The 21111-nt window shown below is 58.3% G+C and overlaps 2 protein-coding genes across 2 annotated transcripts in view; one reads left to right on the top strand and one right to left on the bottom strand.

The window, feature by feature from the left end:
* The window catches only part of EFTUD2 (elongation factor Tu GTP binding domain containing 2), a 42207-nt gene extending 36046 nt beyond the window's left edge, over positions 1 to 6161 (top strand). Inside the window, 6 exon segments of the mRNA XM_030541719.1 lie at positions 327 to 414; positions 1869 to 1987; positions 2611 to 2705; positions 3106 to 3259; positions 4992 to 5099; positions 5411 to 6161. Of these exon segments, the coding sequence (XP_030397579.1) occupies positions 327 to 414; positions 1869 to 1987; positions 2611 to 2705; positions 3106 to 3259; positions 4992 to 5099; positions 5411 to 5506 (660 nt within the window). The 3' untranslated portion in view covers positions 5507 to 6161.
* Positions 6162 to 8203: 2042 nt separating this feature from the next.
* On the bottom strand, positions 8204 to 14335 carry HIGD1B (HIG1 hypoxia inducible domain family member 1B). The gene is made up of 4 exons (XM_030541358.1): positions 14116 to 14335; positions 10115 to 10218; positions 9453 to 9587; positions 8204 to 8428 (listed from the first exon to the last, which is right to left on the bottom strand). The coding sequence occupies exons 1-4, from the start codon at positions 14193 to 14195 to the stop codon at positions 8364 to 8366; spliced, it is 384 nt and encodes a 127-aa protein (XP_030397218.1). The 5' UTR covers positions 14196 to 14335; the 3' UTR covers positions 8204 to 8363.
* Between the last annotated feature and the right edge of the window lie 6776 nt (positions 14336 to 21111).

The following is a 21111-nucleotide window of genomic DNA, read 5'->3' as shown; positions in this document are numbered from 1 at the left end:
GGCTAGCAGTCAGGGCATCTGTGGCTAGTCCCAGCTTTGTCACTGACTTGCCTTGACTTCAGGTCCAGCCACGTGTGGCTTAAATGCCCTGTGATCCAGAGTTGCTTCGCACCCACATAAGTGAAGCCACTTTGATTTATGGGTCGAGGTGCCAAATTCTGAAATGCTGGCTCTGAGCTCTCTGCCTTATTGTACCCCTCTGTCAAAGGAAGAGGGCACAGAGGTGCAAAGCAGTGCTGCTCCTCTAAGAATTCACTCATGAGAATGGTCCCTTGGTGCAGCCGGATGCAGCATCGCTGATTTAAGATGTGTCTGTTTCTGTGTAGGTGGATAAGGCTCTGCTGGGCTCTGTGAAGGACAGCATCGTACAGGGGTTCCAGTGGGGCACAAGGGAAGGGCCCCTCTGCGATGAGTGTAAGTAAGATATCTTGGGGCAGATGCAAATACTAAGACAAGAATGAATTCTCCTCTTTGGTAGCCAAAGTATCTGTCTATGATATGCCCCAGGACACAAGGTCTGCTCTAGTTTAGCCACCAGTCCAAACAGGACTCGCTGAGTGAACCCTCCGGCCTGTTGTACAGGAGGTTGGACTAGATGTCTGACAATGCAGAAAAGGCAGAAGTATTCACTAAATATTCCTATTTTGTGTTTGGGGAAAAATCAGACGTCATATGCTGCTGAAATACGTTCCATTCCAACAGTAACTAAGGAGGATGTTAAACAGCAGTACCGGAGCTAGACATTTTTAAATCAGCAGATCCAGAGAACTTGCCTCCCAAGAGTTTTAAAAGAGCTGGCCAAGGAGAAGATTAAGGGATGACTTGATCACAGTCTATAAGGAAGGCTACATTTTAGTCATGGGTATTTTTAGAAAAAGTCGTGGACAAGTCACTGGCAGTAAACAAAAATTCAAGGCCCATGACCTGTCCATGACTTGTACTATATGCTCCAACTAGACCTTGGGGAGAGGGTGGGATGGCACACAGCCCGGGACCAACGCTGGTGCTGGAGGGATGGGGGCAGGGCTGGCAGGCTCCCTACACGGCTACGCGCCTTTTCGGAAGCAGCGACATTCCTAGGCGGAGGCACAACCATGCAGTTCTGCACGTTGCCTCCTCCCTGAGCGCCAGCTCTGCAGCTTCCATTGGCTGGGAACCACGGCCAATGGGAGCTGCGAGGACAGTGCCTGCAGGTGTAGACAGCGCGCAGATCCCCCTGTCCTGCCTCCCCCTCGGAGGTGAGGGGTGATGCTGCTTCCAGGGACCCCCTCCTCCCCCCCAAGGTAAGTGTCGTCCAAAGCCCTCACCCCCTCCTGTGCCCCAGTCCTGAGCCCCCCACCTAAACTCCTGCAGCTGCTGGGGGGGGGGGCCTGCAGAGGTCACAGAAAGTCACAGAATCCGTGAGCTCCATGACAAACTCGCAGCCTTATCTATAAGTACCTACATGGGGAACAAAACTTTGAAGAGTCCATTATCAGTCCAACAGATAAAGGTGTAAGAAGATCCAATGGCTAGATGTTGAAGCTAGACAAATTTACACTAGAAATAATGATTCCTCATCACTGGATACTTTTAAATCAAAATTGGGTGTTCTCCTAAAACGTGCGCTCTAGTTCAAGCAGGAATTAATTCAGAGATGTTCTGTGGCCTGTGTTACACAGGAGGTCAGACTAGATGATCACAGTGGTCCCTTCTGGCCTTTCTCCTGTTCCTGTGCACTCAAGCTGTGTGTCTGCTCTGGGCGTGATGATCCCTGACTATGTGCGGTTTGGGCTGGTCTTTGCGGAAGGATTAACCTTCCGTTCCTAACGGGACTTCCTCCAGCCACGGTGTCAGTCACTCCCTGCTCTCTTCCTTCTCACACTCAGTGATCCGCAATGTGAAGTTTAAGATCCTGGATGCCGTGATCGCTCAGGAGCCACTGCACCGGGGAGGAGGGCAGATTATCCCAACAGCCAGGAGAGTTGTGTACTCCGCCTTCCTCATGGTAAGGACTGTGCTGTGCATGGTGAGGCCGGGGCCTAACATGGCTTCTGTCTCCTTCAGGGGCAGTGTGGAACTGGGGGGTTTGGGTGGGTGGGTGGTAAGTACCGCGGAGGTGCGTGGTGAATTCCTGCCCTGAGACATTTACAGCCTAAGTCAACTCAGTCATCAATTAATCTTCCCAGTCCCCAAAGAAGGATGAAGGCACAGTGATAGCGGTGTCATTCCTGTGCTACAGACTAAACCCAGTCTGCTTGGGAACCTGCGAGAATCTGCTCAATCTCCAGGGCCATTACTGTTGAGACCGGGAGGGAGCAGCCTGGATGCTTTGAGCCACGATGAGGGATCCTCCCTCTGGAGGTTTGCTCTGGGATGGTCATAGGACAGACCCGACGCCTGCAGCCCCTGCACGAGGTTCTGTTTATCTGCTGCAAGGCGTTCAGCGGGTCAGGAGCCTGGCCAGTGGGGTCAGGATCACTCCGCCAGTAAGTCTTGGTCCTTCCCTTATGTGCCCACAGTGCTAATTGTGTCCTGTTCACACACATGTGCTGCCTCCTGCCCTATAGGAACACCTGGGGCCTGGGCTCGGGGTGTACCTAGTGTCTGATTGCCCCTTCCTTTTCCCAGGCCACTCCTCGGTTGATGGAACCGTACTACTTTGTGGAGGTCCAAGCCCCTGCTGATTGCGTGTCTGCAGTGTACACTGTGCTGGCCCGGCGGAGGTAAGCTGCAGGGAGACTGTGGCTCTGCGGGATGCCCTCGTGTGTGTGTTTGCGAGGTGCCGACTCTGCCTGGAAGCAGTGTCCCCTTGGGATTGCAGGCCACGTGAGGAAATCAGAGCTGCAGAATGTGCAGTCACGGGGTTTGTTTTCCGGTGGCATTGCATGAAACCTTCTCTGGCGGACCTAGACTGCCCCCCAGTGTGGGGGGAGGGTGTCTCGGGGAGCCCCCACTGCAGCCATAGGGGGTGTTCGAGATCAGATTTGGTCCTTTGTGTGTGTGGTTCTCTCCGGCAGTGCTGGCAGTGGAGGGGTGAACAGAGGTGATGTCAAGAGGATGTTTTAATAGATGATGCCTCAAAGGCAGATGTGGGAGGGTTAATTCTTTGTGACTCTTCGCCAGAGGTCATGTGACTCAGGATGCTCCAATCCCAGGCTCCCCGCTTTACACCATCAAAGCCTTTATCCCAGCCATTGACTCGTTTGGGTTTGAGACTGATTTGAGGACTCACACGCAGGGACAGGCTTTCTCTCTGTCCGTCTTCCACCATTGGCAGGTGAGTGTCTCCACCGTCTGCAGCCACATGGGGGGGCGGCGGGGGACATTTTTGTGTTTAAGGCCTGTGCCCCACCAGCCTTGCTGGATACAATGAGCAAAGGGAATGGATGATTGCAGGCCCTCGGGGGTTGGGAGGAGCCTTTGTTCCCCTCCCTTTGTATGTTACTGTAAATGTACTGCTGCTAGCCAGATAACCAGTCCCAGGCCTCAGGCCAGGAGGATCCAAGCTGCAGCTTCCCCCTGGATGGGGTGGTCTGGATGGGATTCCTTTCACCGCTGCTAAATGGGTCCTTCATTAGTGACAGAGGAACTGCCTCAATGGCACTCCCAGCCCTTTAACTCAGGGAGCAAGGAACCAGGGCCAGGACCTGGGATCTAGGTTTCTGCAGTGCAGGCCCTAGAGCCCACAGGCTCCCCTCAGCCGTTAACTATTAAAGGACTTGTTTCAATGCCTCTCTGCTCTGTGAAAGTGCCGGCTGAGCTGTGGGCCTCAGACCGGACTGGCATGGTGGAGATGTCTAAAACACTGGGGCTGCAAGAGGCTAGTCAAGCAAGTCCTCCCTCGGCAGGAGCAGGCAATAGTTCCCTGCTAACGGGAACCTCAGACATTAAACGACTAGGCTGGACTGTAATTCCTTAGCCTGGAAGTTCCCAGTAGAATGAGCCCTGAGCCAGCACCTCCATTCATGTGGGAGCTGCCAGCTGGCAGCCGTATCACTGCAATGAGGAGTGAATTCCTTTGATGGTTGGCATGCACGTTCCAGAAGGTCCTGGGGCCTAGGCTCAGGATCTGGCCTCCACGCTTGTGAGATGGGTTACACACCTTGTGTTTCAGAAAACGAAACCCTTCCTGGTTTTGACTGGCAACAAATCGTCCCATGTGTACCTTCCTAAAGCTGATGGTGACGCTTTGAACCAATACGCAGCTTAGGGCTTTTCTGCTCTGGCAATTAACAGCGCTGCAGCTTTCTCGCTCGGAGGGGGTGAAAAAACACCCCGCTGAGAGCTGCAAGTTTCAGCGCTGTAACATGCCAGTGTAGACAGTGCCCCAGCACTGGGAGCCGTGCCCCTCGTGGAGGCGGTTTTTTTAGAGCGCTGGCAGCGCTTTAGTGTTGGGGGGAGCAATAGCTCAGTGATCTGAGCAATGGCCTGCTAAACCCAGGGTTGGGAGTTCAATCCTTGAGGGGGCCACTTAGGGATCTGGGGCAAAAATCAGTACTTGGTCCTGCTAGTGAAGCAGGGAGCTGGACTTGATCTTTCGAGGTCCCTTCCAGTTCTAGGAGATAGGTACAGCTCCAGTTATTAGTGTGGCCTGTGTAGGCGAGCCCTTAGCGCGTTCTGCAAACACCTCTTCTCCACTGGCTGGCACCATGGTAAAATGCTCAAACCGACAGAGGTTGGACATAGCCAGGATTAACCCGTCGGGGGCTGTTGGTGGCAGTAACTGAGCAGGCCTGCAGCTATGTTGCTGCGATACACAGTTGCCCACGGTGTAAACAGGTCTGTGCCAGGTGTCCTTGTGCCATAGGCACAGGTGGGGATGCTGTGGAAGACTAGGTTGCCTAGCCCCACACGGAGAAGGGGCAGACTGGCTGTGAGCGGCAGTGACCGCAGAGTCGCCAGGACTCAGATTTACTAGGGTTTCGCCCAGTTTGCTCTAGCTGAGGGTTGCTCTCAGAATCCTTCAGTGGCTCTTCTCTCCCATGCTGACTTTGTGGCCCGTGTTCCAGATTGTGCCTGGAGACCCCTTGGACAAGAGTATCGTCATCCGGCCCTTGGAGCCCCAGCCGGCACCTCACCTGGCCAGAGAGTTCATGATCAAGACCAGGCGCAGAAAGGTAAGGCCAGCAGCAGCCTCGCCCTCTCTGTGACTCTTCTCCCCCATCTGCACAGTTCACAGGGCCCAACGTGCACCTCGCACCACAGCCGTGCCCCTCGCACCACAGCCGTGCTTTGGACTCCGTGTGCTGCCTGATGCATGGAGCTATCCCCTTGCACTGGTGCTGGAATGAGCTCATGCTCTGGCTTCGCTGTTTCCCTGCAGGTCTTTCGGCAGGGCTTTGAACGCGCCAGGGTGGGCTGCTCGGGTCTCTGGGAGCTCTGCTGGTTCCTACCTCTCCAGCTCACGCTGCTGCTTCTCTGTCCGCAGGGCTTGAGCGAGGACGTGAGCATCAGCAAGTTCTTCGACGACCCTATGTTGCTGGAGCTGGCCAAGCAGGATGTTGTTCTGAACTACCCCATGTGACCGTGCTGCCGCAGAGGCTAACCAGAGACTGCTCCAGTGTCTGCCGGCCCAGCTCCTTCCCTTGTCCTGCAAACATCTCCTCCCTCGCAGTCCAGCCACCCTGGTACCACATGTGCCGTGCACTTCTGCTAAGGCCTCAGAAGGACCCTTACTCGCAAGCTTACAGGCTCTGGGTGTTTGGTCAGGAGTCAGCACTCAAGAGTGACAGAATATGGACATGGCTGATATCACTCTTGGTCCCCTGCAGCCTGTCACTTCCGTTGCTGTGTACAAGTCAATTTTATAGCTGCACGAGGCAGTTCCAGGCCTGACGGGGTTAATTCCCACCCGTGTTCCCCCAGGATTACTGGGGACAAACTGCAGTTTCATGCAGGGGTTTCATGTTGGGTTCAGCCGCCTGCAGGTGCCTCTGATAAAGCTGGGAGCTGCCGCCAAGCTCCTGCAGCCGGTGACGTGCACAGGCTTCCAGGGCAGGGCATAGCCTCTCCTGGGGTGCCGAGGAACGGGGGTGGCCTGTGTCTGGGGGGTTGTTAGTGACCTTGCAGGGAACAGGTGGCGGGAGTCTGGACCTGCTGCCAGTCTGGATTTTTATTTCTATTTTGTAGGAGTTTATTTTTGAGCTTTGTAATGACTAAATAAAACCCCTCTCCCTTGGCGCATCTCTTCTGGGGAGTCTCATTGCCCATAGGGGGGAGAGGCTTGGCTCAGAGCCCACATGGTGACCCTAGGACCAAGTAGCCAGCACAGAAACAAAGACCCTCTGACGGTTGCTTCTGTGCTGTGAGCTGCACCCATCCTCTGGCCCATCTGCCTCAGGGGGGAGGCAGGTGCTGGGTGCAGCAGTTCCCAGAGCAGCTCCCATGTGGATTCTCTCCAACAAGCAGGATGCTGCAATCTGAATCGCCCCAGCTTACTGCATGGCAGGGTCACCACTCCCATTGCTGCAGCCTGTGGTTCACGGGCTGGGGGACGCTGGCTTGGTTCTGCCTTTGCCTCTCTTGGCAGTCCTGTAGCTCACGGGCTGGGGGGTGCTGGCATGCTGGCTTGGTGCTGCCTGTGCCTCTCTTGGCAGCCCTGTGGTTCACGGGCTGGGGGGCGCTGGCACGCTGGCTTGGTGCCTGTGCCTCTCTCGGCAGCCCTGTGGCTCACGGGCTGGGGGGCGCTGGCATGCTGGCTTGGTGCTGCCTGTGCCTCTCTTGGCAGCCCTGTGGTTCACGGGCTGGGGGGCGCTGGCATGCTGGCTTGGTGCCTGTGCCTCATTCGGCAACCCTGTGGCTCACGGGCTGTGGGACGCTGGCTTGGTTCTGCCTTTGCCTCTCTTGGCAGCCCTGTAGCTCACTGACTGGAGGGCGCTGGCATGCTGGCTTGGTGCCTGCGCCTCTCTCGGCAGCCCTGTGGCTCACGGACTGGGGGCCGCTGGCAAGCTGGCTTGGTTCTGCCTGCACCCCTCTCGGCAGCCCTGTGGCTGTTGGCTCCTACGTACCATGCAGTGCCTGTGCTCTCCTCTTTGCCTTCGAGCGCAGCTCTGCAAATCATAATTTCCCCTTCCCTTCGGTCACAGATCTTGCGCACATCTCCTGCTTCCAGGCAGCCTGCACTGCTCGCAGGAGGGGACTGGACTAGCTGGTGGTGGAACAGGAATTGTCCCATATCCTGTCAGTCTCTGAAGAGGCCAGTCACTGAATGGCTCAAGGTGGACACTGACCTTTTGCCCTCCCCGCTAATGCTGCCCCCTTTAGGTCAGTGTTGGAAAGTGGGCACTGCCCCTGCTTGGGCTGTACCTCTTCTCCACATCCCCCGGAGCCTTTGCTCTAGGGCTGTCTCTGTTCACCCTCCAGCTTGCTGGTTTGGTCTCGTGGAGCGAACACTGCCCTGGTCCCTGGGCCCTTTCCAGCTCCATGTGACTGTGCTTCCCCTGTGTCATGACCTAGCCCAGGCCCTTCCAGGGCCCATCCTCATCCTGCTGAGCATGTGGGTCTTGCTGGCCTGAGCTGCGGCGAGGTGGAAAGTCCTCGGGACGTCAGGCCCCCGGCAGCAGAAACAAGCTCCTGTCCTATGGGCAGGCACCTGTGCGCTGTGCCAGGCGGTGAGCATGGCCCTTGGCCCTGTGCTAGTGGCAGGGAGCAGGGCTGTGTAACAGCAGGTCTCTGTCATAGCTCCCTAGGGCTGGATGAGAGGGAGACCAGCTCCAGCGAGACCAGCTTGACCTGGCTTCAATGTACGTTGGTAACAAGCCTGCGGGGGCCTGAGCCCTGTTCTCTCTCCGTGGAGCTCTCGGCCCTTGGCGTGGCTCTGGCCCAGGACCCTGCCGCTCCCCTCTCCCAGCCCTGCAACAGGCCTTCATTGTCACTGTACCACCCCCAGGCTACAAGCCGGGCAAGGGAGAGGAGGAGGGTGATTGCCCCCTTTCAGAGCTGGGGGAACTACGGCTCAGACACTATTGCCAGGCCCCCCAGGGCAGAGCAGGGCGTGGAGCCCAGGCCCAGGCCTTTGCCACATGGACACCCTTCCTCTCTTCGCCTTAGCACCATTCATCCCTCGTGCAGGGCTCTGAGCCCTCCCTCCCTCAGCTGGGACTAGAACCCAGGCGTCCTGCCCCCCAAGTCCTGCACTGCACTGCTTGCCTTGCTGACCAGAAAGTGCCGCCTGCAGCTCCCTGCGCTGGATCCAAGTATGTTCCAAGAACTGGACCAAGCCTCCCTTTAACTGTAACTTTATAAACCAGAAAAGCAGGATTTGTTACATGCACAACAGCAGCCCCAGGGAGTGCCGGGCTGCGGGGCCAGGTTCTGCAAAGGGAAGTTACTGTGGTCAGGCCCGAAGATGCTCCATCTCCACTGCTGCAGCTTCCTCGTGTCTATTTCTGGGCTCTGTCTGCAGCCGGTTTCAGCAGGTAGTCTTGGTACATCGTGTAGGTTGCCCCTGCAAGACAGACAGTGACATCAGCGCAGGCCCACTAGGGACAGTGGCACCAGGAATGTGCCAGATAAATAACATATTTCAAGAGCGTCGGTTGTCCTGGAGATCTCTGCATCACTTCACCCACTCCTGGCCACTGCCACAGGTACCCCCAGGCTGTGGGCGATTCACCTTCGCTCAGGTGCCTTTCTAAAAGCTGCTTGAGTTCAGCTGCCTGCTGTTGCCCTCGCTGCTGAAACGCTCCAGCTGGGACCGTGCAGGAGGGCAGACTGGATGGGCACAATGGTCCCTTCTGGCCCCCAAATCAAATTGCCCAAGTCTCGGAGCTGGCAAACTGCTGCAGGCTTACCGAGCTGGAGTCGCTGGGGGGCAGGGCCTAAGCCTCAGAAGAGCTTTTTCCAGCAGCCGTGGCCTCAGCACTGTCGGCTGATGCACTGGGCCTGCTGGAAGTTGCTAACTGCGCGCTCCAGAGAATGTAGGTGCTGCTTGCTGGGGCCCATCAGCCTTCCACACGCTTTCCTCGGCCAGCAGCCTGGCCCCCTGCCTGCTGGTAGAGAGGGACTGCGTTGTCACTGGGCGGGGAAGGGGAGGAAGGCAGGTTTCTCCAGCAGGGTGGAGGAAAGGAGAGGCCACTCAGCCCCATTACAGCCTGGGTGATTCAGGTGCAGTAGATGATACTCAGCAGCAGCCCTGGGTGGGGACAGAGCGTCTCCTCTTGTACTTGAGGGCAGGGACCTTGGACTTCGTGGCCCAAGTCTGTGTGTGACAAGAGTCCCTTCTATCCAGCACCAATTTCAAATAAATCCCTCTGATTGTGTGACCTCAGCCTCCACTTCCTCTGCGTGACTCAGGCCGTGGCCCCGGGAGGAGGTGGCCAAGGCCAATGCACCATCCAGCAGCTGCAGAATCCACCACCTTGGCAGGGTTTCCGTCGCCTGGCACAGTGCAGCCCCCAGCTGTGCTCCCAGCTTCCCTAGGCTACTGCCCATGAGCAGCCCGGCACCAGCATTCCCCAGCCCCCACTTACCGAGCATGATGGCTCCAACCACGCAGGCTTGGGCAGCCATGCGGGTGTGGATCAGGTGCACAGACATCTTCAGCTTTCCTCTGGCCTTCAGTCTGTACAGGCCATAAGCGGCCACCATGGCAAAGCCCCCGATGCCTGTGAGAGGGAGAGCAGGTGGCAGCTGGGTCACGGGGAGCTCTCCTGGGCAGCGCCGGCCTGGAGGAGACTGATGCTGTGGCGTGAGCTGCTGGCCAAGCCCCTCCCTGGTAGCTTTGGTTTGTTTTACTCTTCCTGGCTTATGGCCTACCCCGCTTCCGTCAGCAGCCCCCACCGATAGCACCGTTAGTGCTGCACTTCCACCTGCAGGGGCCGGTCGTTAGGAGCTCTTCCCCTCCCTGGGGCTCTGAGGACGGGTCCGTTTCACACGCCAGCCAGCGCTCTGCACCCAGTGTCTGTGGGAAGCCAGGAGCTGGCCTGGCCCGACTGGGCCAGGGTTTTTCACGTCTCTCTCATGGCCACGCAGCTCATGGGGCAGGTGCCATGTAAGCTCCCGCGGCTCAGATGTGACCTGCCGGAGCTCTGCGATTCCGGGCCTGCCTCCAGGGAGCGGCTCCTGAGGCCATCCCCTCGCTGGGTCCCGGGGAACGCTGCCCTCCCAGCCGCACCCCTTCACACCCACTCACCAACAGGCACAAACGGGGCCGCACCCGCCTTCTGCAGGAGCTTGGAGGAGACGGTGCCTTCGCGCTCAGGGACCCACTGGCTTTCGTCCATAACCATCCTGCCCCTGCAGCCAAACAGGCCTCATGAGCCACCTTTCCAACCCCAGCAGTCAGTGACCCCCCTCCTCCAGCGTCCCCTTCCTCACAGAGCTGTACCTGGGGTCTGCCTGGTGCCCCAGCCAGGGCTCTGCCTGGTGCTTCCTCCCCACAGAGCTGTACCTGGGGTCTGCCTGGTGCCCCAGCCAGGGCTCTGCCTGGTGCTTCCTCCCCACAGAGCTGTACCTGGGGTCTGCCTGGTGCTTCCTCCCCACAGAGCTGTACCTGGGGTCTGCCTCGTGCCCCAGCCAGGGCTCTGCCTGGTGCTTCCTCCCCACAGAGCTGTACCTGGGGTCTGCCTGGTGCCCCAGCCAGGGCTCTGCCTCGTGCTTCCTCCCACAGAGCTGTACCTGGGGTCTGCCTGGTGCTTCCTCCCCACAGAGCTGTACCTGGGGTCTGCCTGGTGCCCCAGCCAGGGCTCTGCCTGGTGCTTCCTCCCCACAGAGCTGTACCTGGGGTCTGCCTGGTGCCCCAGCCAGGGCTCTGCCTCGTGCTTCCTCAACACAGAGCTGTACCTGGGGTCTGCCTGGTGCTTCCTCCCCACAGAGCTGTACCTGGGGTCTGCCTGGTGCTTCCTCCCCACAGAGCTGTACCTGGGGTCTGCCTGGTGCTTCCTCCCCACAGAGCTGTACCTGGGGTCTGCCTGGTGCCCCCAGCCAAGGCTCTGCCTGGTGCTTCCTCCCCACAGAGCTGTACCTGGGGTCTACCTGGTGCCCCAGCCAGGGCTCTGCCTCGTGCTTCCTCCCCACAGAGCTGTACCTGTGGTCTGCCTGGTGCTTCCTCCCCACAGAGCTGTACCTGGGGTCTACCTGGTGCTTCCTCCCCACAGAGCTGTACCTGGGGTCTGCCTGGTGCCCCCAGCCAAGGCTCTGCCTCGTGCTTCCTCCCCACAGAGCTGTACCTGGGGTCTACCTGGTGCCCCAGCCAGGGCTCTGCCTCGTGCTTCCTCCCCACAGAGCTGTATCTGGGGTCTGCCTGGTGCTTCCTCCCCACAGAGCTGTATCTGGGGGTCTGCCTGGTGCCCCAGCCAGGGCTCTGCCTCGTGCTTCCTCCCCACAGAGCTGTACCTGGGGTCTGCCTGGTGCCCCCAGCCAGGGCTCTGCCTTGTGCTTCCACCCCACAGAGCTGTATCTGGGGTCTGCCTGGTGCTTCCTCCCCACAGAGCTGTACCTGGGGTCTGCCTGGTGCTTCCTCCCCACAGAGCTGTACCTGGGGTCTGCCTGGTGCTTCCTCCCCACAGAGCTGTATCTGGGGTCTGCCTGGTGCTTCCTCCCCACAGAGCTGTACCTGGGGTCTGCCTGGTGCCCCCCGCCAGGGCTCTGCCTCGTGCTTCCTCCCCACAGAGCTGTACCTGGGGTCTGCCTGGTGCCCCAGCCAGGGCTCTGCCTGGTGCTTCCTCCCCACAGAGCTGTATCTGGGGGTCTGCCTGGTGCCCCAGCCAGGGCTCTGCCTGCTGCTTCCTCCCCACAGAGCTGTACCTGGGGTCTGCCTGGTGCCCCAGCCAGGGCTCTGCCTGGTGCTTCCTCCCCACAGAGCTGTACCTGGGGTCTGCCTGGTGCCCCAGCCAGGGCTCTGCCTGGTGCTTCCTCCCCACAGAGCTGTACCTGGGGTCTGCCTGGTGCTTCCTCCCCACAGAGCTGTATCTGGGGGTCTGCCTGGTGCCCCAGCCAAGGCTCTGCCTCGTGCTTCCTCCCCACAGAGCTGTACCTGGGGTCTGCCTGGTGCCCCAGCCAGGGCTCTGCCTGGTGCTTCCTCCCCACAGAGCTGTACCTGGGGTCTGCCTGGTGCTTCCTCCCCACAGAGCTGTATCTGGGGGTCTGCCTGGTGCCCCAGCCAGGGCTCTGCCTCGCGCTTCCTCCCCACAGAGCTGTACCTGGGCTCTGCCTGGTGCTTCCTCCCCACAGAGCTGTACCTGGGGTCTGCCTGGTGCTTCCTCCCCACAGAGCTGTACCTGGGGTCTGCCTGGTGCCCCAGCCAGGGCTCTGCCTCGTGCTTCCTCCCCACAGAGCTGTACCTGGGGTCTGCCTGGTGCTTCCTCCCCACAGAGCTGTACCTGGGGTCTGCCTGGTGCCCCAGCCAGGGCTCTGCCTTGTGCTTCCTCCCCACAGAGCTGTACCTGGGGTCTGCCTGGTGCCCCAGCCAGGGCTCTGCCTGGTGCTTCCTCCCCACAGAGCTGTACCTGGGGTCTGCCTGGTGCCCCCAGCCAAGGCTCTGCCTGGTGCTTCCTCCCCACAGAGCTGTACCTGGGGTCTGCCTGGTGCCCCCAGCCAAGGCTCTGCCTGGTGCTTCCTCCCCACAGAGCTGTACCTGGGGTCTGCCTGGTGCCCCCAGCCAAGGCTCTGCCTGGTGCTTCCTCCCCACAGAGCTGTACCTGGGGTCTGCCTGGTGCCCCCAGCCAAGGCTCTGCCTGGTGCTTCCTCCCCACAGAGCTGTACCTGGAGTCTGCCTGGTGCCCCCAGCCAGGGCTCTGCCTCGTGCTTCCACCCCACAGAGCTGTACCTGGGGTCTACCTGGTGCCACGAGCCAGGGCTCTGCCTGGTGCTTCCTCCCCACAGAGCTGTACCTGGGGTCTGCCTGGTGCTTCCTCCCCACAGAGCTGTACCTGGGGTCTGCCTGGTGCTTCCTCCCCACAGAGCTGTACCTGGGGTCTGCCTGGTGCTTCCTCCCCACAGAGCTGTACCTAGGGTCTGCCTGGTGCCCCCAGCCAAGGCTCTGCCTGGTGCTTCCTCCCCACAGAGCTGTACCTGGGGTCTGCCTGGTGCCCCCAGCCAAGGCTCTGTGTAACTTCCTCGCACTTCCTCTCCACAGAACTGCAAGTGTGTTATCACGGGAACAACCCACGCCCCCCTCCCTCTCCCCACTGGGGCCCGCAGAGGGGTGGGGGTCTATCGCCCATGGTCACAGAGTGAGTTGGTGGCAGGGCTGGGGCAGAACCCAGGAACCTGCCTCCCTGGGGCCCGTTCAGGGGCTGCCCCGCTAAGGCATGTGTATGGCTGGGCTACCACTGGCCACTTATTTCTGTTGCCGGCAGCTGGGGGGGGAAGGTTCCCAGAATAGAACCCACTCGGTCTGTGCTGTGTCCACTGTCCTGCTGCCCCCAGCAATGGGCTCACCCTGCAGCGCTGGGCTGCGCATTCAGGCTGAGCTCCCAGCGTCGCCGACGGGTGAGACTGGGTCTGCCGTGCAAGGGCCGTGGCATTCGCACCAACCAGCCCAAGGCCAGGCTGCACCTGGGGCCTGTTTCGTGCCAGCACCAACCTGAGGCCACTATCTGACCCTGATCCAGCAGAACAATTCCCAGATTACCTGGATGCTGGTCATGAGCCACAGGCCAGGGTTAAGCTGTAGCTAGTCAGTGACGGGACTGTGAGCATGACAGCGTGAATGTCCACATTTGTCCTCGGGATCCTAAAGCAGGGCAGGCTGAGCTGACGGAGGGGAGTGAGTGTCACGGTTCCCAGGGGTGCAGTAAAATACCCAGGGCTGGTACATCCTCGGGGCGTGGGTCCTGCCTTCCTCTGTGCAGGAGCTGCCAGCCCCTGGGCGTGCAGGGGACGGGGCTGGAGCAGATTTCATGCTGCTAACCCTCGGCAGGCCCGCAGCCGTTACCTGCCCCAGTGACGGGTATCTCCAAACCCCTCGAGGATCCCTGGGCTGCTTCCCCAGTGCCAACAGCTCGGCCAAGCTGCCAAGACAGCTTCAGGCCCCACCCAGCAGAGCCGAGCGACGCGCCGTGAAACTGAACCTCCCTCCTTGTGCAGGCAGCCCGGGCTCCCCGAGCGTCTGACACGGCTGGTGGCTCGGGGGGCGCTGTCCAACCCACAGCCCTGTGCCAGGGGACCTGGGTGTGGCCTGCTGGCACTTACCTGTGCTCGGGCTGCTGTGCTAGGTGACAGTCCGCAGGCTGCCCCGGCTGGACCTCCTGTCCCCGCCGCACCAGGCACATTTCCCAGCCCTTCGCTTTAGGGTTACAGCAAAGTCACCGGCCGGGGAGGGGGAGAGAGCGGAGAGGGGGCTGATAACTTGGCACCAGTTCCAGGGACCGTAACCCTTTGTCTGCCAGACTCCAGCTCCCGTCCCGGAGGGAAAGGTCTCCTGTGAAACCAAGACCCCACCCACTGGCTGAGCACCCAGGCCCTCGGTTTTGCCCAGGATTCCCGAGCCAAGAGCCACAGGCAGGAAAAGTCCCTGCTCCACCAGCACCTCAGGGTGTCCACCGACCTCCCGTCCTTCCCTGTCTCCCAGTCACCCCCACACTCCAAGCTCATAGTAGACTCCCACCCCCCACCCCAGGGCATGCTTGGCCTTCCTCTCACTCCCAAGCCTTTGAGCTCCCTGCCCTGCCTTTGCTGCCAGCCCCCTTTAACCATGGGGCTCCCATCCCCTGGGCCCTCCCTTACATGGCCCCCAGCCTCTGCCACCCACCCCCATGGGTAGGCAGTGACACCCAGCCGGGCCCGGCCCCTCATGCCCGAGTGATGGGGGAGGTGATGGGACTAGAAGATGCTCTGGTGGCAGGTGGTGCTGGGCAGTGGCAGGCTGGTGGCAGGAATTACCCAGCCCCCTTTGCTAACGTTAGTACAGAAGGAAGAGCCCAGCCTCTCCCTCCACCCCTCCCCAAAAGGAAGGACGGGTTATCTGCTCAGGAGAGACAGCAGGGGCTGGGAGTCAGGACTCCTGGGTTCTGCACCCAGGTCTGGCACTGATTCATTGGGCAAGTCATTTCCCCTCCTGGGGCCTCAGTGTGCACATGTGTAAACCGAGGACACTAATATCTGCCGACATAGGGGGCTGTGCAGCCAAGTGAACAGACATTGTTAAGGTGCTTGGAAAGCCTCTCGTGGGCGGTGCCACTGACATGCCCATGGCATTGTTCGATGTTGCCCACTGGCCATGTCCCAGTGGGCCTGGAGAAGAGGCCTCAGCACCGGTGCTTTGTGACAGTCAGTGACGTCTGGCTGGGAAGCAGGGCCCCTGAATCTTCAGGTTTTCTGCTGGATTTAGACCTCTAGAGAACATCACCATGGAGCATTGCCTGCAGACTGCTCCCACACAGCCATTCTGCAGCAAATGGTGTATGGGCTCTGCGTGAAATCCATGGCAGAGGCTTTCCAGGGCTTCTCTGCCAGGTTAGCAGGGGCTTTAGCCACAAGACCATCTTCTCTTTCCAAGGGCTTTATAGATTTGGCATAGACCTTTCATCACCCTATGGCACTGATGAATGGAAGGCTGCTGCAGAGAGTGATCCATGTCTGGTCTGTCCAACTGCATCATTAATGTGGAGAATAGCTGTCTTGGATGATCATGAAGTGTAAGGCAATCTCTGATAAACCAGGTCTCAAATATATATATATATATATATATATATATATATATATATATATATATATATATATATATATATATATATATATATATATATATATATATATATATATATATATAAAACAAAACAATAGATACCTAAAGGAAAAAGGGAGCAGTTTATTGTAATGAATATAAATTAGAAGCTAGGAATTATAGAAAATTGATAAGAGAAGCAAAAGGACACAAAGAGGCATCTATGGCCAGCACAGTTAAGGACAATAAGAAGAGGTTTCTTTATGTATATTAGAAACAAAAGGAATCCTAGCAATGGTATTGCCCATTACTAAATGAAAATGGTAGAACTGCAGACAAAGCAGAAGTGTTCAATAAATATTCCTCTTCTGTATTTGGGAAAAAGCCAGATGTAGGTATATCATAAGATGATGAAGAAATACTTTCCATTCCAACAGTAACTCAGGAGGATGTTAAACAGCAGCTACTAAGGTTGGAGATTTTTAAATCAGTAGGTTCAGAGAACTTGCAACCAAGAGTTTAAAAAGAGCTGGCTGAGGAGCTATCTGGAATGTTAACATTGATTTTTCCAGCACTTTTGGAAGAAAGCTCATGGTGTGCCAACATTTAAGAAGAGAAATTGGACAATGTGAGTAGTTACCAGCCTGTCAGCCTGAAATCAATCCCAGGCAAAATAATGGAACGGCTGATTCGCTCGTCAGTTAATAAAGAATTAAAGGAGGGTAACATAATATCAATCAACATGGGCTTGTGGAAAACAGATCATGACAAACTAACTTGATATCACTTTTTGATGAGATTCCAAGTTTGGTTGACAAAGGTAAAATATCATTAGACTTCTGCAAGGCATTTGAGTCGATACTGCACAGTATTTTGATTTAAAAACTAGACTACAAAATGGCCCTGGCCCACATTACATGGATTAAAAGCTGACTAAATGTAACTGTGAACAGGGAATCATCATGGAGCAGGTGTGTTTCCACCGGAGTCCTGCAGGGAGTGGCTCTTGGCCCTTCGCTATTTCACAGACCCAAACCAGAAATCATCACCAGGAAACTCTGCAGATGACACCCAGCTTGGGGAAGGGGTGAGTGGGGAGGAAGCCAAGTCCCTGGATCACTTCAGAAACTGGGCAAAGCAAAGCAAACTGTAGCCAACTAATCGGGCTTTGTGGGTTAGGAGCAGCCCTTTGAGCCCCGTGCTGAAGCCGCAGACAAGCTCTTAGGGGGCGCAGGAGGTGGCCCAAGGCCTGAGCTTCGCCACTCAGTGCCCAATCCATCAGGTACAATGTGACGATCGACGTCTTGGCCAAAACACAAGGGATTGCGCTGGGGCCATCCAGGGCTTGTCACGGAGTGTGGGGGAGTCCGGCCCTGCACCCCTCTTCCTGGGACCCACAGTGACTCTCAGCCAGCCAGTAAAACAGAAGGTTTATTGGACAACAGGAACACAGGTTACAGCAGAGCTTGCAGGCACAGTCAGGACCCCTCCACCGAGTCCATCTGGGCTTTCAGGGTGCTTGGATCCTAGCTAGGATACCCTGAATTCTGCCCACACAGCCCCAAGCCCAAACTCCAACTGCTTCCCTCCTGCCACTCCCTTCCTTTGTCCCCTTCCCGGGCAAAGGTGTTGACCTTTCCCCTCCCTTACCTAGCTCAGGTTACAGGCCCTGGCATCGTCCATCCCCTAAAGTTCTCCCCTGCGATGTGATGGAGTAGGGACTGTCTGTGTGGGGAGTGGGAGAGCAGGGGAGAACTTTAGGGGGATGTGACCCGGTCTCCACCCGGTGGACAGTCAAATTAGTGCGTCCAGGCTGGTTGGAAAACAGCTGTCGGTACAGATGCAGCACCCCTCTGATCTCAGCATGCTGGCCCGGGGTCAGTTGATCAGAGAGGGGAATCGCCTCCAGGGGGGAACCAGCTTTTGTCCCAGGGAATAGATCTACTAAGGGGTCATCTCCCTGCCCCTCCCAATGTCCACACACGGCCAACACCACATTCCCCCTGTCATAGTATGGTTTCATCATGTTCACATGGTACACCCGACGGTGATGTGCCCGGTTTGACAGCTCCACCACATAGTTTACCTCATTCAGTTGCTTGATCACCTTGAAGGGCCCTTCCCAGGCGGCCTGGAGTTTGTTTCTCCTCACAGGGATGAGAACCATCACCTGATCCCCGGTGGCGAAGGCACGGGCCCGTGCCGTGCAGTCATACCAGACCTTCTGCCTCCTCTGGGCTCGGGCCAGATTCTCCCTGGCCAGGCCCATGAGCTTGGCCAGTCTTTCCCGGAAGGTCAGGACATACTCCACCACTGACTCTCCCTTGGGAGCGGCCTTCCCCTCCCATTCGTCCCTCATCAGGTCTAGGGGCCCCCTCACCCGCCTTCCATACAACAGTTCGAAAGGTGAAAACCCGGTAGACTCCTGGGGCACCTCCCTGTACGCAAACAGCAGGTGAGGTAAGTACTTGTCCCAATCCTGCGGGTGCTGGTTCATAAATGTTTTTAGCATCATCTTCAGCGTCCCGTTGAACCTTTCCACCAGCCCGTTGGACTGGGGGTGATACGCTGAGGCCCAGTTGTGCTGGACCCCACATTTCTGCCATAAGGACCGGAGCAGGGCCGACATGAAGTTGGACCCCTGGTCCGTTAAGACCTCCTTGGGGAACCCCACCCGGCTGAAAATTGTCAGCAGCGCATCTGCCACTGTGTCTGCTTCGATAGAGGACAAGGCCACCGCCTCGGGGTAGCGAGTGGCAAAATCCACCACCACCAGGATGTATTTCTTCCCTGACCGGGTCGTCTTGCTGAGGGGTCCCACTATGTCCATGGCCACCTTCTGGAAAGGTTCTTCTATGATGGGTAAAGGCCTCAAAGCTGCTTTCCCCTTGTCCCGGGCCTTCCCCACCCTCTGGCAGGGGTCACAGGATTGGCAGTACTGTCGGACATGGGTAAAGACCCCAGGCCAGTAAAAGTTCTGTAGCAGCCTCTGCCTGGTGCGCCGGATTCCCTGGTGCCCTGCGAGAGGGATGTCATGAGCCAGGTACAGCAGCTTGTGACGAAACTTCTGGGGAACCACCAGCTGCCTCCTGATCCCCCATGACTCTACTTCCCCTGGGGGAGCCCATTCTCGGTACAGGAACCCCTTCTCCCACAGGAACCTCTCCTTGCAACCTCTCCTCATGGTCTGTACCGCACTAAGGTCAGCCCGGTCCCTGTGCTTCCGTAAGGAGGGATCTTTCTGCAACTCGGCCTGGAACTCAGCAGCTGGGACAGGGATGGGGACCGGCTCTCTCTTGCTGGCTGGGTCTGAGGCCGCAGCCTCTTTGAACCGTGCCCCTGGGCGTTCCCCGCTCCCTGGGTTAGGGTCCTGCACCTCGGGTCGAGTACCTTCCCCGTTGTCGGGGAGCAGTGCCCTTTGCCGACTCTGACTACGAGTCACGACCAGGGCACTCTGGGTGTTACTAGGCCAGTCCTCAAGGTCCCCTCCCATTAACACGTCAGTGGGCAAATATTGGTGTACCCCCACATCCTTGGGGCCCTCCTTGGCCCCCCATTTCAGGTGTACCCTTGCCACGGGTACCTTGAATGGGGTCCCACCCACGCCCATCAGGGTCAGGTAGGTGTCGGGCACCATCCGATCTGAGGCCACCACCTCGGGCCGGGCCAGCGTCACCTCTGCGCCCGTGTCCCAGTACCCAGTGACCTTCCTCCCATCCACTTCCAGGGAAACAATGCACTCTTTCCGGAGGGGCAGCCCCGCGCCCACCCGGTAAACCAAAAACCCGGAACCTGGAGCATCCGCCGGTGGTATGTTGCCAGCCCCCCTTTCCTGGGAATGTAGCCCCTCCTCCGATTGAGTTTTTACCCAGTCCACCCTCTGCGGGTTGGGTCTGCTTGGTCTGTCCCTGAGCTTGGGGCACTGGGCCCTTATGTGACCTCGTTGGCCACAGCGATAGCAGCCCATATCTCGTGGGTCCCCTTGAGTGGGTCGGAGGGACCTGCCACTGGATGTTCCCCTTTTGGGGGGGTTCTCTATAGGCCCCCTTTGGGAGGTCCCATGATGACTCTCTCTCTGCGTTGAGGCAGGCCTGCTCCTTCGAGACTCCTCCCTGCCATCCCCTGCCCGACTGTCCACAAATTGGTCGGCCAGCTGGCCTGCATGCTGCGGGTTCTCCGGCTTCTGGTCCATCAACCACAGCCTCAGGTCGGACGGGCACTGCTCGTACAGGTGCTCCAGTATGAATAGGTCAAGCAGGTCCTCTTTAGTTTGGGCCTCAGCCGTCCACTTGCGGGCATACCCCTGCGCCCGGTTGACCAGTTGTAGGTATGTGACCTCACGGGTTTTACGCTGGCTCCGGAACTTTTTCCGGTACATCTCAGGAGTCAGCCCAAACTCGCGGAGCAGGGCCTGTTTGAACAGTTCGTAGTCCCCTGCCTCCGCCCCTTTCAGTCGGCTGTACACCTCCACGGCTGCGGAGTCCAGTAAGGGGGTGAGAACTGCGATCCTGTCTGCAGGGTCAACCCGGTGCAGCTCGCAGGCATTCTCAAAGGCCGTCAGGAAGGTATCTATGTCCTCCCCCTCCTTACGCCGGGGCAGCAAGTGCTTATCAAAGCTCTTTGTAGGCTTGGGTCCCCCCTCACTCACCGCAGCCAGGGCCCCACTGCTCCTCAGCCGGGCCAGGTCCAGCTCATGTTTACGCTGTTTCTCCTTCTCCTCCCGCTCATGGTTACGCTGTTTCTCCTTCTCCTCCAGCTCATGTTCATGCTGTTTCGCCTTCTCCTTCAGCTTTTGCCTCTTTAACTCGAGCTTCTCCCTTTCATATTCCAGCCGCGTCCGCTCCACGGATGCCGAGCGTTGCCGGGAGGATCCCCTGCTGGGGGGTGAGCTTCGCTGGGCAGATCCCATGCTGGCCGGGGGTGTCACGGTGCCCTCGGTATACACTGGGCTCCTCCCCGCCCTTCCCCTACGCCTAGGAGGGGGGGGGTCTCGGGAAGCCCTCGTCCGCTGGCTGACCACTCCCAGCGGGGACAGACACTGGTGCCTGCGCTGCATCTGCTCGGCTGCTTCCCTCAGAGACAGGGCTCCGTTCATTCATGCGGTCTCCCTGCTCCAGCTGGGCAATCAGCTGGTCCTTGGTGCATCTCCCCGGGCGCAACCCCCTCTGCTTGCATAGCTCCAGCAGGTCACACTTGCGCCGCTTGGCATACATCTTCCTGCTGGCCACTCACAGGCCGGGGTGCTCGCCGCTCCCCACGGTTTCCAGGGGGACCCCTAGTGCACGAGCCCTTCGTGAGGTCACCACCTCTCTGCCAGGGTCGAGCTGCAGACTCCTCGCCCCTGGGACCGCTCGCTGCAATCCCCCGGGGGACCCTGTTACTGCAAAGTCCTTCTCACTGGGCACACACTCCCAGGGGTTAATCACCCCTTCGTTTTACTGCTCCCCAGTCACTTACTGCAGGAAGCGCCGTCCACGGGGTGCAGTATGTCCCACCGCTGCCACCAGTTGTCACGGAGTGTG

Source organism: Gopherus evgoodei, chromosome 23 (genome assembly GCF_007399415.2).
Source record: "Gopherus evgoodei ecotype Sinaloan lineage chromosome 23, rGopEvg1_v1.p, whole genome shotgun sequence".
NCBI classification, from domain to species: domain Eukaryota; kingdom Metazoa; phylum Chordata; order Testudines; family Testudinidae; genus Gopherus; species Gopherus evgoodei.
Note: the sequence above shows the minus strand (reverse complement) of the source record. Positions and strands in the feature narration are given on the sequence as shown.

Bases quoted from the DNA above. Each gene is read 5' to 3' on its own strand.
- HIGD1B (XM_030541358.1), bottom strand. From the start codon at position 14,195: ATGTGCCTGGTGCGGCGGGGACAGGAGGTCCAGCCGGGGCAGCCTGCG. The intron at 10,219-14,115 runs GTAAGTGCCAGC...GTTTGGCTGCAG, and splicing joins GCACAGCAGCCCGAGCACAG to GGGCAGGATGGTTATGGACG. The intron at 9,588-10,114 runs GTGAGTGGGTGT...TCCCTCTCACAG, and splicing joins GGCCCCGTTTGTGCCTGTTG to GCATCGGGGGCTTTGCCATG.